Source organism: Saccopteryx bilineata, chromosome 4 (assembly GCF_036850765.1).
Source record: "Saccopteryx bilineata isolate mSacBil1 chromosome 4, mSacBil1_pri_phased_curated, whole genome shotgun sequence".
Taxonomy (NCBI): domain Eukaryota; kingdom Metazoa; phylum Chordata; class Mammalia; order Chiroptera; family Emballonuridae; genus Saccopteryx; species Saccopteryx bilineata.
In genome coordinates, this window is record NC_089493.1 from 47,526,027 (window position 1) to 47,539,084 (window position 13,058).

Here is a 13,058-nt window from a genome sequence, read left to right on the forward strand (position 1 = left end):
ATTATAGAAAAATTCTATAAATTGCCACTATTCAAACGTAATTTCTGTTAACATTTTGGTGTGGTTTTTCATTTGTTTTTCTGTTTTCCCATATTCACACATATACATATATTTAAGAAAATTAGGATCATACTATACATCTTACTTTTTACTTAAAATTATATTTACCATAATTACTTATTATTGTGTTATGATGCCTGCTCTTTTTTTTTGTGACAGAGAGAGGGACAGATAGGGACAGACAGGAAGGAGAGAAATGAGAAGCATCAGTTCTTCATTGCGGCTCCTTAAGCTCCTTACTTGTTCATTGATTGCTTTCTCATATGTGCCTTTGCCTGGGGGCTATAGCAGAGTGAGTGACCCCTTGCTCAAGCCAGGGACCTTTAAGCTCAAGCCAGCAACCATGGGGTCACATCTATGATCCTGTGCTCAAGTTGGTGATCCTGCACTCAAGCTGGATGAGCCCATGCTCGAGCTGGCAACCCAGGTTTTGAACCTGGGTCCTCTGCATCCCAGTCTGACGCTCTATCCACTGTGCCACCACTTGGTCAGGCAATGCCAGCTTTTTATACAGTTTTGAACATCGCTGATTCTTTTGGCTAAAGTTTTAGAAGTGAAATTTGTCAAAGGGAATGGGTATTTTGTTTTTAACTGTTTTTTGTACATGTGTGTATTTTTCCAAAGTGAGAACTGGGGAGGCAGACAGACTCCCGCATGCACCTGACCAGGATCCAACCAGCATGCCCACCAGGGGGCGTTGCCCTGTTGCAACTGGAGTCATTTTAGCACCTGAGGCAGAGGCCATGGAGCCATCCTCAGCGCCTGGGCCAACTTTCCTCCAGTGGAGCCTTGGCTGTGGGAGGGGAAGAGAGAGATAGAAAGAAAGGAGAGGGGGAAGAGTGGAGAAGCAGTGGGCACTTCTTCTGTGTGCCCTGACTGGTAATCAAACCGGGTCTTCTACACGCTGGGCTGACGCTCTACCAATTGGCCACGGCCAAAGGAAATGAATATTTTTAAGGCTCTTAAAATACATTGTGAAATTGCCCACTAGAAGGGTTATATTTTACAAAGTGTTCCCCCCAATAAGTACCCACCCGGCACCGTACATAGTTATTACAATATAATTGACTGCATTCCTTTTGCTGTACTTTACATCCTGGGACTATTTTGTAACTACCAATCCGTAGTTTTAAGCCCCTCCCCTCCAGCCCCCCTCCCCTCTGGCAAGAGAGACTTTCAGTTCCTCTTTTTTTGCCATCTTTTTGGTAGTATACCCTCTTTATTAAATGTGCTTTGGGTATTTTCATAGTGACTGTAGAGTAAAATTCCATTTTTTGTTTTATTTTAAAATTGAAGTTTAAATGTTTAGCTTCATTTTAGTGTCAACAAGTAAAATACTTTTATATTAAAATACTTTATTATATTTTAGTTATATTTTTTAAAATTATTTGTAGGGAATGCCAGTGGAATTTTTGGTGTTACATGATGTCGATTTAGTAATATCCCATGTTGAAAATAATACGCACATTGAGGAAATACAAGAAGATAAAGATGATGACATGGAAGGTCCCGACATGGGTAATGTGTTTTGTGATGCTCACCCCACCCATTCCTGCCCAGCATCCATTAGTTCAGTGAAATTTCAATAAATTAACTTTCTCATAGAATGTATTCACATTCAAGACTATGAAGAAACCTGAAAAAATTTATTTTGAATCACATTTTGTCAAATTAATTAGGTGAAACAATGTGGGGATGCTGTATTTTGTTTAGTCGGATAGCTTTCATGGTGACATGTCAGGCTTCTCACTCTCCACATCTGTACCTTATCTTCTATATCAGTTCTTTCAGCTCTGCTGTGCTTGAAAACCGACCCAGGAGCCACACAGGATGTTTTATTTTTATTATTCCTATTAGGAAGTAGAATTCTAACAAACATAGATTGTAAACAAGTCTGATTATTAATGAAGGGAGTAAATTTCAGTAGCATTTTAATACTTCTTAACATGTTATTTCTATTTCTTATTGCTTACATTTTTAAAGTACTTTTTAAGGCTATTCTCCTTCACATTATTTACTTTGATTGTTACCCTCTGAGTTTGCTGATGTCACCTTCATCTTGTAGCTGAAGAATCTTTGTTTTAGCAGAGAAAATGATATGTTCAAAGTCACACAAGTGTCATGTGGTGGAGCCTGGATTAGAATGACCATTCTGATTTGAGGCCTTATTTATGAGCATTATCTTTCCTGATACTTTTTTCATAACATCAGTCCTATTTTATAATTGCTCATTTACTTTCCTCTCTTCTTCACTAGCCTGTATAATCTCTAAGGCAGGGATTATGTCTTGTTCATTCTTGTATCTCAGTTAGTATATACCTGAATGTTTTATGTAGTACTATTATCATGAGCCCCAGGAAGGAAATAATTTTCTTTTTTTTTTTTTACAGAGACAGAGAGTCAGGAAGAGGGATAGACAGGGACAGACAGACAGGAACAGAGAGATGAGAAGCATCAATCATTAGTTTTTCGCTGCGCGTTGCGACACCTTAGCTGTTCATTGATTGCTCTCTCATATGTGCCTTGACCATGGGGCTACAGCAGACTGAGTAACCCCTTGCTTGAGTCAGCGATCTTGGGTCCAAGCTTGTGAGCTTTGCTCAAACCAGATGAGCCCGCGCTCAAGCTGGCGACCTTGGGGTCTTGAACCTGGGTCCTCTGCATCCCAGTCCGACACTCTATCCACTGTGCCACCGCCTGGTCAGGCAATTTTCATATTTTTAATGAGATCCATCATTATTATGGTCCAAATCTATATTATAAATTTAATAAAGGCTGAGCTTTAAATGTTACCAGTAACCAGTTTCTTAGTTTGAGCCATGCTCTTGATTTTTTTTCTTATATACAGAGGTTAGAATTGATGTAGTTTAAGCTGGAGTTTTTTTTCCATAGTATCATCATTCCATAGATGGACCTGTGTTCTGGTCTCTTGCTCCCTGCTGTATTCTTATCATGGTTCTTGTATTCCAGTCTTCAGAGTCAGGGGGATCACCTTGTGTCAGTCTCATAGGATTTCTTTCCTCAGTAGGAGTCAGCCTGTTTCACGATTTCCTTGTTTTCATCTCATCCCCCATTGCCTCCTGACTCTATGGCCTCAGTTTGCCCAATGGTGTTGCCTTCTCTTTCTTCCAGCTCTCTTTTTGCCTTCTTTCTCCAGCCTAGTTCTGGTATTTCTTTCATAGCTCGGCCTTTTGTTTTTTTGGTTTGTTGTGATTTTTTTTAAACTTTCTGTCTGTAATTCCTATTGTCCCATAATATGTATGATATGTCCATATACATAATTTCCACCACTTGTTTCATTCCCATTTATGTAGAGAAAAATAGAGAGTTAGAAAAGAGTTTGTTACCATTCAAGTAGAAAACAAAGAAAAATGTTCTTCAGAAGAAATGTACAAAGGATGAATCAGAATAAAATGGACTGAGCTCTACAAAAAGACAATATAAAAAATAAACATATATGGCTTAAAGGGGTGTGCATGTATTGATGGATAGGTGAAAGGTATAGCTGAGGACTGAGTGAATTACAAGTGAGGATATCATATTAAGAGAGACCAGAAAAGAGAGCAGGGAAGTGTTAGAACAAGATAGAGAAGAAGGATGGATTGGGAAATAAAGGAATGGCAGAAAAATGAAAAAAAAAATGCCTACAAGGTGGGGCTAAAGTAGGTTTACAGTTGTGAGTACATGAAACACAGAGGTTATTCTTATTTTACTATTTATTTATTGTATTATTTTCCATGTGACAACTATAAACCTACCTTTGCTTCACCCTGTAGTAAATAAGAAAGTAGGCCTTTATCAATTTGAGTATTGAGGCCAAAACTTTTAGTGTCATGGACTGTGGCATTTAAAAGCACCTTAAAGTTAATGTCATGGAACTCTTAATGTTTCATGGATTTGAACACTGAGGTCCAGAGAGTTATGTGATTGACTAGCATCATGCAATTGAAAATTTCTGGCATTTTATTCTGAATACTGAAATTTAGATCTGGTATTTTATTTCATAGTATTAGAAGTCATAGGGAAAATAATACTTCTCTGACTGTATTGCCATCCTCACTTTCTCCCTTCCTTTTTACTGTGTTACTACTGAGAATTACGAACTTACCGTAAAGTAGACAGGATAATATAACAAATCTCCTGGTATCCATTACCTGGCCTCAACTACCATCAACCCATGGCTCTCCTGTTCCAATCACTGCAACCCCTTATTATTTTGTAGCTAATACCAAATATATAATTTCACCCATTAATATTTTCCTGTATATTTCAGAGCTATAAGGATTCCTCCGTCCTTTTTTTTCTTAAGGGTTCCCCTTTTAAAACTAGCATAATTATTGTTATTACTAAATCTAAAATAATGGAAAATAATGGTAATCTTTAGTACCATCAGATACCTAGTTTGCATTTGTAATTGTCATGCTTTCATGCCCTTGTGCCTTTGCACATGCTGTTCCGTTTGTTCTGTATGCCTCCACTGCCTTCACTTACTTCCCACCTAAGTTTTATTTTCTTAGTACTCAGCTAGTGTCAACTCTTCTAGGGAAGCTTTGAATCTATACAAACTTCTAACAATATTTATAGTCAAAACATGTTTTTTACCACACACATGGATGGATGGATAAATGGATAGATTAGTTGTTTGTCTATCTAAACTAATGAGAAGTTTTTATATATTCAGAATCCACCATAACTTGATGCATTTAGGATGAAATCCAAAATTTTTGGTTTATATGGTCTCTTATGATCCAGACACTGCCAGCCTAGAGTTTTCTCATACCATTTATTTCTTCAGCTCATCTTTTTTTTAGTTGGTTTTGCCTTCCGAGTGTATGCTAAGCTCTTTTATGTCTCTGAGCCCTTGCATATGGCATTCTTTTTGCCTCAGATGTTCTTTCCTTGATTCTCTACCTAGAAGACTTTGTATTTCCCAATATAACTCTCTGTTATAATCTCTCACTGTATCCTTTTTCCTTTCTTAAACTGATAACAATTTATAATTATATATTTTTTCAATGATCAGGCTGCAGTGTAACCTTTCTGTTAGGAGCTCCATGTGGACAGGGACTATATATGTTTTGTTTACTACTTTGCCTAGTCTATCACAGTGCTTATCATGTAGTGGAAGCTAAATAAACACTGAACCTTTTTGAATTACAAATTAATGTTTTATTAGAAACAAAATATATTCATATCATTTCTAGACAAGTTTAAATAAATGCTTCTGGACTTGATAAACTCTTCACAGTTTTTGAGTCAGGAATCATCTCAAGTCATTTAGGATAGGAAAATAGGCAAGTAGAAAGTTTACTAAACATCATACATTTTTAACTAATAAAATAGTGTAAATTGAAACATTTTTTATAAAGTACCAAATTTTCATATGCTTACCTGGAAAAGAGCTTAAATACTTTTAATTATACATTTGGATATACATTAATTTCTTTTCAGATGCTTTAGAAGTTCAAGATGATGAAGTGGCAGAAAGTGTTTACAGAGAGAGGAAGAGACAGTTACCTTTGGAATTGACAGTGGAATTAACAGAAGAAACATTTAATGCAACAGTAATGACTTCTGACAGCATAGTGCTTTTCTATGCTGGTTGTGAGTATGAATCTTTGGAGGAGACTATTACAAATGAGGATATTTAAAGTAGGCACATTTTATTTTTACAATCTATACAGTGCACTCTAAGATGGCATAGGTTTCTTATGTCCTAGGTAGACTGCACATAATGAAACATTTACTTCTAGCTGATTCTGGAGCTGTCAAACTGATTATGTATATCTGACTGACAAATTGAAGGTAAATGATTAAACTAGATGTTCAGCTTATTAATTTCAGAAAATGATTGTGATTCAAGCCTAATGATTTTAATATATTAACAGTACAGATTTATAGTAAATATACTGCTTTTATCTTCAAATAATATTCCTTGCAGTATGAATGCAGAAAATTAGTTGCATTTGAAACCTTCTTAAATGTTTAGAAGAATATTGAGTATTATATGTATATTAAGAAATAGTTTGAGCACCCCATAAATCTATGTTTCTTATGTATAAGTATGGATGCTTTGGAGATATGCATGTTGTAATGTCTGTTGAATTTTTTATTGTTATGTAGGGCAAGCAGTATCCATGGCATTTCTGCATTCCTATATTGATTTAGCAATGAAATTAAAAGGTAATGTGCTGTGATATGCATGCTAATTTTCCTGATTATGAGCTGTAGCTATTTGTAAAACTGTTTCATGATAAAGATGAAGAAAACTGCATAAAATTTCAAGTTTTTGTGTTTTTGTTTCCAAGGTTGTTAATTAACCATGAATTTCAAAAATGCTTAGAAGCATTCCCTTTGATTATCTTCATGAGAAAAAGTTACCTTTTCTTTTCTTTTTTTTTTTTTTGAGAGAGAGAGAGACGGACAACAGAAAGGGAGAGGGATGAGAAGCATCAACTCATAGTTGCGGCATTTTAGTTGTTCATTGATTGCTTCTCATCTGTGCCTTGACCAGGGTGGGGACTCCAGTCAAGCCAGTGATCGATCCCCTTGCTCAAGCCAGAGACCTTGGGTTCAAGCCAGTGACCATTGGAGTTAAGCCAGTGACCCACACTCAAGCTGGTGAGCCTGTGCCCTAGCCAGCGACCTTGGGGTTTTTGGTTTTTTTTTGTATTTTTCTGAAGCTAGAAATGGGGAAAGACAGTCAGACAGACTCCCGCATGCGCCCGACCGGGATCCACCCGGCATGCCCACCAGGGGGCGACGCTCTGCCCACCAGGGGGTGATGTTCTGCCCCTCCGGGGCATCGCTCTGCCTCGACCAGAGCCACTCTAGCGCCTGGGGCAGAGGCCAAGGAGCCCTCCCCAGCACCCGGGCCATCTTTGCTCCAATGGAGCCTCAGCTGCGGGAGGGGAAGAGAGAGACAGAGAGGAAGGAGAGGGGGAGGGGTGGAGAAGCAGATGGGCGCTTCTCCTGTGTGCCCTGGCCGGGAATCGAACCCAGGACTTCTGCACACCAGGCCGACGCTCTACCACTGAGCCAACTGGCCAGGGCCTGGGGGTTTTGAACCTGGGACTTCAGCATTTTAGGTCGACTCCCTATCGACTGAGCCACAACCAGTCAGGTGAAAAAGTCACTTTTAATCTCAATACAAGATAATGAGTATTATTTTATACTTGGTCACAAGGTGGCAGCAAATGTCAGGTTGTTCCACTTAACATAGCATCTGTAGCTAAGAGAAATTTTTTTAAAAATTAAGAATCCTATTTGTAATTACCACATAAAGTATATGGAATATAAGACTACAAACATCTTAGAATATTATACTATTCCAATTGAAGCATGATTAAATGTTGAAATCATGTTGTAAGAAAGAAAATAAAAAATGTATGTTGGTAACTTTATAGCCTTATAATGTTTAATTATACATATCAGTATTCTTTTTCAGTTTTAATGATAACATCAAAGTTTGCAACTTGGACTGCAGGGGTAATAACATTTTTAGCTGTGGTCAGCCTGTTGAGGATACATATTGAAGGGAAAGAACTACATCTGTGCAGCACTGTATTTCATACTTAGGTAGCAATATATAATATAGTACTCTATATTAACCAGCATCACTAGATATATTTTTTTTTAAATAATTTTATTTTTTTAATGGGGTGACATCAATAAATCAGGATACATATATTCAAAGATAACAAGACCAGGGTATCTTGTCGTTCCAATTATGATGCATACCCGTCACCCAAAGTCAGATTGTCCTCTGTCACCTTCTATCTTGTTTTCTTTGTGCCCCTCCCCCTCCCCCTTTCCCTCTCCCATTCCCCCCTCCCCCCCGTAACCACCACACTCTTATCAATGTCTCTTAGTTTCACTTTTATGTCCCACCTACGTATGGAATAATGCAGTTCCTGTTTTTTTCTGATTTACTTATTTCACTTCGTATCATGTTATCTAGATCCCACCATTTTGCTGTAAATGTTCCGATGTCATCATTTCTTATGGCTGAGTAGTATTCCATAGTGTATATGTGCCACATCTTCTTTATCCAGTCATCTATTGACGGGCTTTTTGGTTGTTTCCATGTCCTGGCCACTGGCATCACTAGATATTTATTGACTAAATAATTAAAGGATAAGAAAACTTTGTAGAGAAGTCATTTAGCAGGTCTAATTTTAGAAGAAATAAAGATTTATCTTTGTTCATATACTCATACAATATTTAATATACTTTAGTGTAAAAATTAAAATTTGTTCATGAAGAAATATCAGGGTACATTTTACAAATTTTTGTTGGGTACATACTATGTAACCAACATTGTAGTAGGCGGAGTATATACTGGTGTCTAAGATAGATTATGCCCTGCCTGTATTATCAGATTTCTAACATTAAATTTAGTGATTATTGTAGCTATGTTATATAATCTGGAATCATTTAAAGTATAAAGGTGAATTTTTAGTATTAAGAACTTTTAGTGATAAAATGTAAAATTAGTATTAAGAATTTTTAGTGATAAAATATAAAAATATTGCATTCATAGTTTTAATCATTTGATTATATTACACCTTCAATTATGTCATAGCCTAACCAGGAGGTGGCATAGTGGATTGAGAGTTGGACTGGTACACAGAGGACCCAGGTTCGAAACTCTGAGCTCTCCAACTTGAGTGCAGGCTCATCCGGCTTGAGCATGGGCTCACCAGCTTGAGCTCGGGGGTGCTGGCTTGAGCCCAAAGGTCACCGGCTTGAAGCCCAAGGTTTCAGGCTTGAGCCCAAGGTTGCTGGTTTGAGCAAGGGGTCACTCGCTCTGCTGTAGCCCCCCCCTCCCCCCGTCAAGGCAAATATGAGAAACCAATCAATAAACCACTAAGGAGACTAAGGAGCTGCAACAAATAATTGATACTTCTCATCTCTCTCCCTTCCTGTCTGTCCCTATCTGTCTTTCTGTCTCTGTCACAAAAAAATATACTAAATATATCCTAAATGACATACAAAAAGTCTTTCTTTGATCTATATGAATGCAAAATTTCCTTTTAGAATTTATTCTTTTCACGGATGAATTATGTTGTGCTTTTTAAAAATTTCTTTCTACCTAGTGATTTACATATTTTGGAGAACTTGATGTATCTATATATATTTTTTCCACCCCTTTTTTGTATTTTCCCAGAGTTAGAAGAGGGGAGGCAGTCAGACAGACTCCCACATGTGCCCTACCAGGATCCACCTGGCACGCCCACCAGGGGGTGATTCTCTGCCCATCTGGGCGCTGCACCATTGCTGCCGGGCCCACCCCAGCGCCTGAGGCTGAGGCCACAGAGCTGTCCTCAGCGCCTGGGCCAACCCCACTCCAGTGGAGCCCCTGGCTGCAGGAGGGGGAGAGACAGAGAGGAAGGAGAGGGAGAGAAGCAGATCTGCACTTCTTCTGTGTGCCTTGACTGGGAATCAAACCTGGGACTTCCACGTGCTAGACCAACACTCTACCGCTGAGCCAACCAACCAGGGACCTTGATATATATTTTTATAGAACAAATGAGAATTTCTCTTTGGGGATTCTACTATGTGTTTTCTTAAGCTAAAGAGAAATTAAAATATTAAGAAAGGATGGATACCTGAAGCCTGGGATGAGTTTCATGTGTGCCATTTATTCATGCCCATATTTAAGGTGTTTTATGTACAAGGACTGCTCTAGATACTAGAAAATTAATGATGAGCATTTAAATAGACATAGTCCCTATTCTCAGAGAGTACTCTTGGTGGAAACAGACATTAATCAGATAAGACACAATTGACTATACCAGGGGTAGTCAACCTTTTTATACCTACCGCCCACTTTTGTATTTCTGTTAGTAGTAAAATTTTCTAACTGCCCACCAGTTCCACAGTAATGGTGATTTATAAAGTAGGGAAGTAACTTTACTTTATAAAATTTATAAAGCAGAGTTACAGCAAGTTAAAGCATAAAATAATAATTATTTACCAAGTACTTTATGTCAGATTTTCGCTAATTTTGGCAGAATAAATCTTTACAAAACAACTTACTATAGTTAAATCTATCTTTTTATTTATACTTTGGTTGCTCCGCTACCGCCCACCATGAAAGCTGGAATGCCCACTAATGGGCGGTAGGGACCAGGTTGACTATCACTGGACTATACAATTACATATAAGAGCATAGGAACCTGATGTAGATCAAGGTGTTCAAGAAGGCTTTCTTGAAGTAGTCACACATGCAGAGATATGCAGGGATGAGAAAGACCAAATTCTGTAAAGGTTCATGGGGATGCGCTGTTAACAAAACAGAACTGGATTTTGAAAAGATGTTTCTAGTTCAGGGGTTGGGAACCTTTTTGGCTGAGAGAGCCATGAATGCCACATATTTTAAAATGTAATTCTGTGAGAGCCACACAACGACCCATGTATGTTATGCATTATCCAATAAAAATTTGGTGGTGTCCTGGAGGACAGCTGTGATTGGCTCCAGCCACCCACAACCGTGAACATGAGCGGTAGGAAATGAATAGATTTAGTACATGAGAATGTTTTATATTTTTAACATTATTATTTTTTATTAAAGATTTGTCTGTGAGTTGGCCTGACCTGTGGTGGCACAGTGGATAAAGCGTCAACCTGGAATGCTGAGGTCATCAGTTCAAAACCCTGGGCTTGCCTGGTCAAGGCACATATGGGAGTTGATGCTTCCTGCTCCTCCCTTCCCCTTCTCTCTCTCTCTCTTTCTATCTCTCACTCTCTCTCCTCTCTAAAAATTAATAAAAGTAAAAAAAAATTTAAAAAAAAGATTTGTCTGTGAGCCAGATGCAGCCATCAAAAGAGCCATATCTAGCTCGCAAGCCATAGTTACCCAACCCCTGTTCTAGTTTCAGTATAGAGACATACTGAATTCGGGGAGATGAATTAGTAGCTTATTGTAGTTAACCAGGAGAAATAATGACTAGAGAAGAAGCAGTAAAGAGAAATGGACAGATAGAAGAGATATTTAAAATGTAGGTGATAAAATTGAAAGGATATGCTGATTGACTTGATTAAGCATTGGGGGACTCAGGAATGGGGGAGGCACGAAAGATGATACTTTGTGTTCTGAGTTGTACAAAACTGGCAGTGCTCACCAATATATTCAGGAAAGAAATCCTGTTTGGTTTTAGGCATACTGAGTTTGAGGATGTTTCCACTCAAACAGAAATAGATAAGTCAGTATAAGAGTACTTGGTTCAGCAACTTTTAGGAGGAGCCTGGGCCAAAGATGTAAATTTAAGATTCATTAGATTGGCAATGGGCTTTGTGATGGACGAGTGTGTAGTAGAGCAAGTAGAGAAGGCAGCATAAACTGAGCCTTGAGGAACTGCCATCTCTTCTGGCAGAAGAACCTGACAAAGGAACAAATGAGAGCAGCAGTAGAGGTGGGGGAAAAGCCAATAGGGGGTGATGTGGCAAAACCCAAAGGAAGAGAGACTTCCTCAGCAGTGATTCATGCTGCTGAGAGGTTTAATTAAGAAGAGAATATGCCTGACCTGTGGTGGCGCAGCGGATAAAGTGTCAACCTGGAAACACTTATGTAAGCAGTTCAAAACCCTGGGCTTGCCTGGTCAAGGCACATATGGGAATTGATGCTTCCTGCTCCTCCCCCCTTCTCTTTCTCTTTCTCTTTCTCTTTCCTCTCTAAACTGAATAAATTAAAAAAAAACATTAAAAAATATAAAAATGTTGACAATTCTCTACAACCAAGTTTTCTATATTAATATTTATAAAACGTACATGTTCCTTCTGTTTAGGCACGTCCACTATGCTGCTTACTAGAATAAACTGTGCTGATTGGTCTGATGTATGTACTAAGCAAAATGTTACCGAATTTCCTGTTGTAAAAATGTACAAGGAAGGTGAGAACCCGGTATCTTATGGTGGTATGTTAGGAACTGAAGATCTCCTAAAATTTATCCAGCTGTGAGTATTCAACCTCACCCTAAGATTTTTAAACTTTTAGGTCTGTAGAACTACTAATGACCATGTGTTGTTGCACTTTGAGTGAGTTACGGAGGATACTAGACTTTAAATCACAGGATGAGCATGGGTGAATAGAGCTCATCCACGTTCTGTCACTTTTGGAAGATAAAAAATTTGTTTAATGAGGGTGATGTTTGTTTGTTTGTTTAGAATGATAGTATTTGTCTTTATTTTGTTGGATGTGTATCCTGAGTCATAGTCTTTTCTAAATTCAGTATTTTTATTTTTTTTAGAAGCTGAAAAGTATTTTTAAAAATTAATGTTGAATATACTTATATATTCATCTAGCAACAGGATTTCGTGTCCAGTAACCATAACATCTGTTCAAGAAGCAGAAGAATATATAAGTGGGGAATTATATAAAGACCTGATCTCTTATTCCAGTGTGTCAGTACTGGGATTGTTTAGTCCAACCATGACAACAGGTAAATAAGTAGAATTGAATGTTTAAATATATAATGCATAGTTTAAAACTCACTAGTGTTGTTTTTTAAAAGAATTACTATCTTTTTAAATTATAGAGAACTCAAATTATGTCGGATTTTGAAAATACAGAGAAATTTGAAGGAAAAAATCTGTAATTATTTATAATTGTTAAATTTTAATGTAATTCTTTCCCTCTTTTTATCCATACCTATGTATTTCATATTTATGTATGTTTTAATGTAATTGGGCTAGTATTGTGATTGTAAATTATATTCTTGCACCCACTACATTTTGTTCCAGTTATTTTCCCCCAGTTTTTGTTTGCTTTTTGGCTTTGTTTAATAACTTTATATGTAGCAATTTAAAATTGTTTTCAAATTTATTGATTTTGAGATTTCTTCCATTGCTTTTAGCTATAGCAATCTCCTATTATCATTATCAGTTAATATTCACCTACATTTTCTTTTTGATTTATTTGTATTTTCCTACTCTAATTTATATTGTCTTTTGGCTCTGAATATTTTTCTTTTTATAAAATTGTGATAAAATACACA

The 13,058-nt window shown here is 37.4% G+C and overlaps 1 protein-coding gene across 2 annotated transcripts in view; it reads left to right on the forward strand.

Annotated features, from left to right (window-relative positions):
* Positions 1-13,058, forward strand: part of TXNDC16 (thioredoxin domain containing 16) — an 80,878-nt gene that overhangs the window by 38,195 nt on the left and 29,625 nt on the right. For both annotated transcript variants that reach the window (XM_066276178.1, XM_066276176.1), the window contains 5 exons: positions 1,455-1,578; positions 5,512-5,664; positions 6,184-6,243; positions 11,850-12,018; positions 12,367-12,503. In XM_066276178.1, the coding sequence (XP_066132275.1) occupies positions 1,455-1,578; positions 5,512-5,664; positions 6,184-6,243; positions 11,850-12,018; positions 12,367-12,503 (643 nt within the window). The remainder of the gene's footprint in view (positions 1-1,454; positions 1,579-5,511; positions 5,665-6,183; positions 6,244-11,849; positions 12,019-12,366; positions 12,504-13,058) is intronic.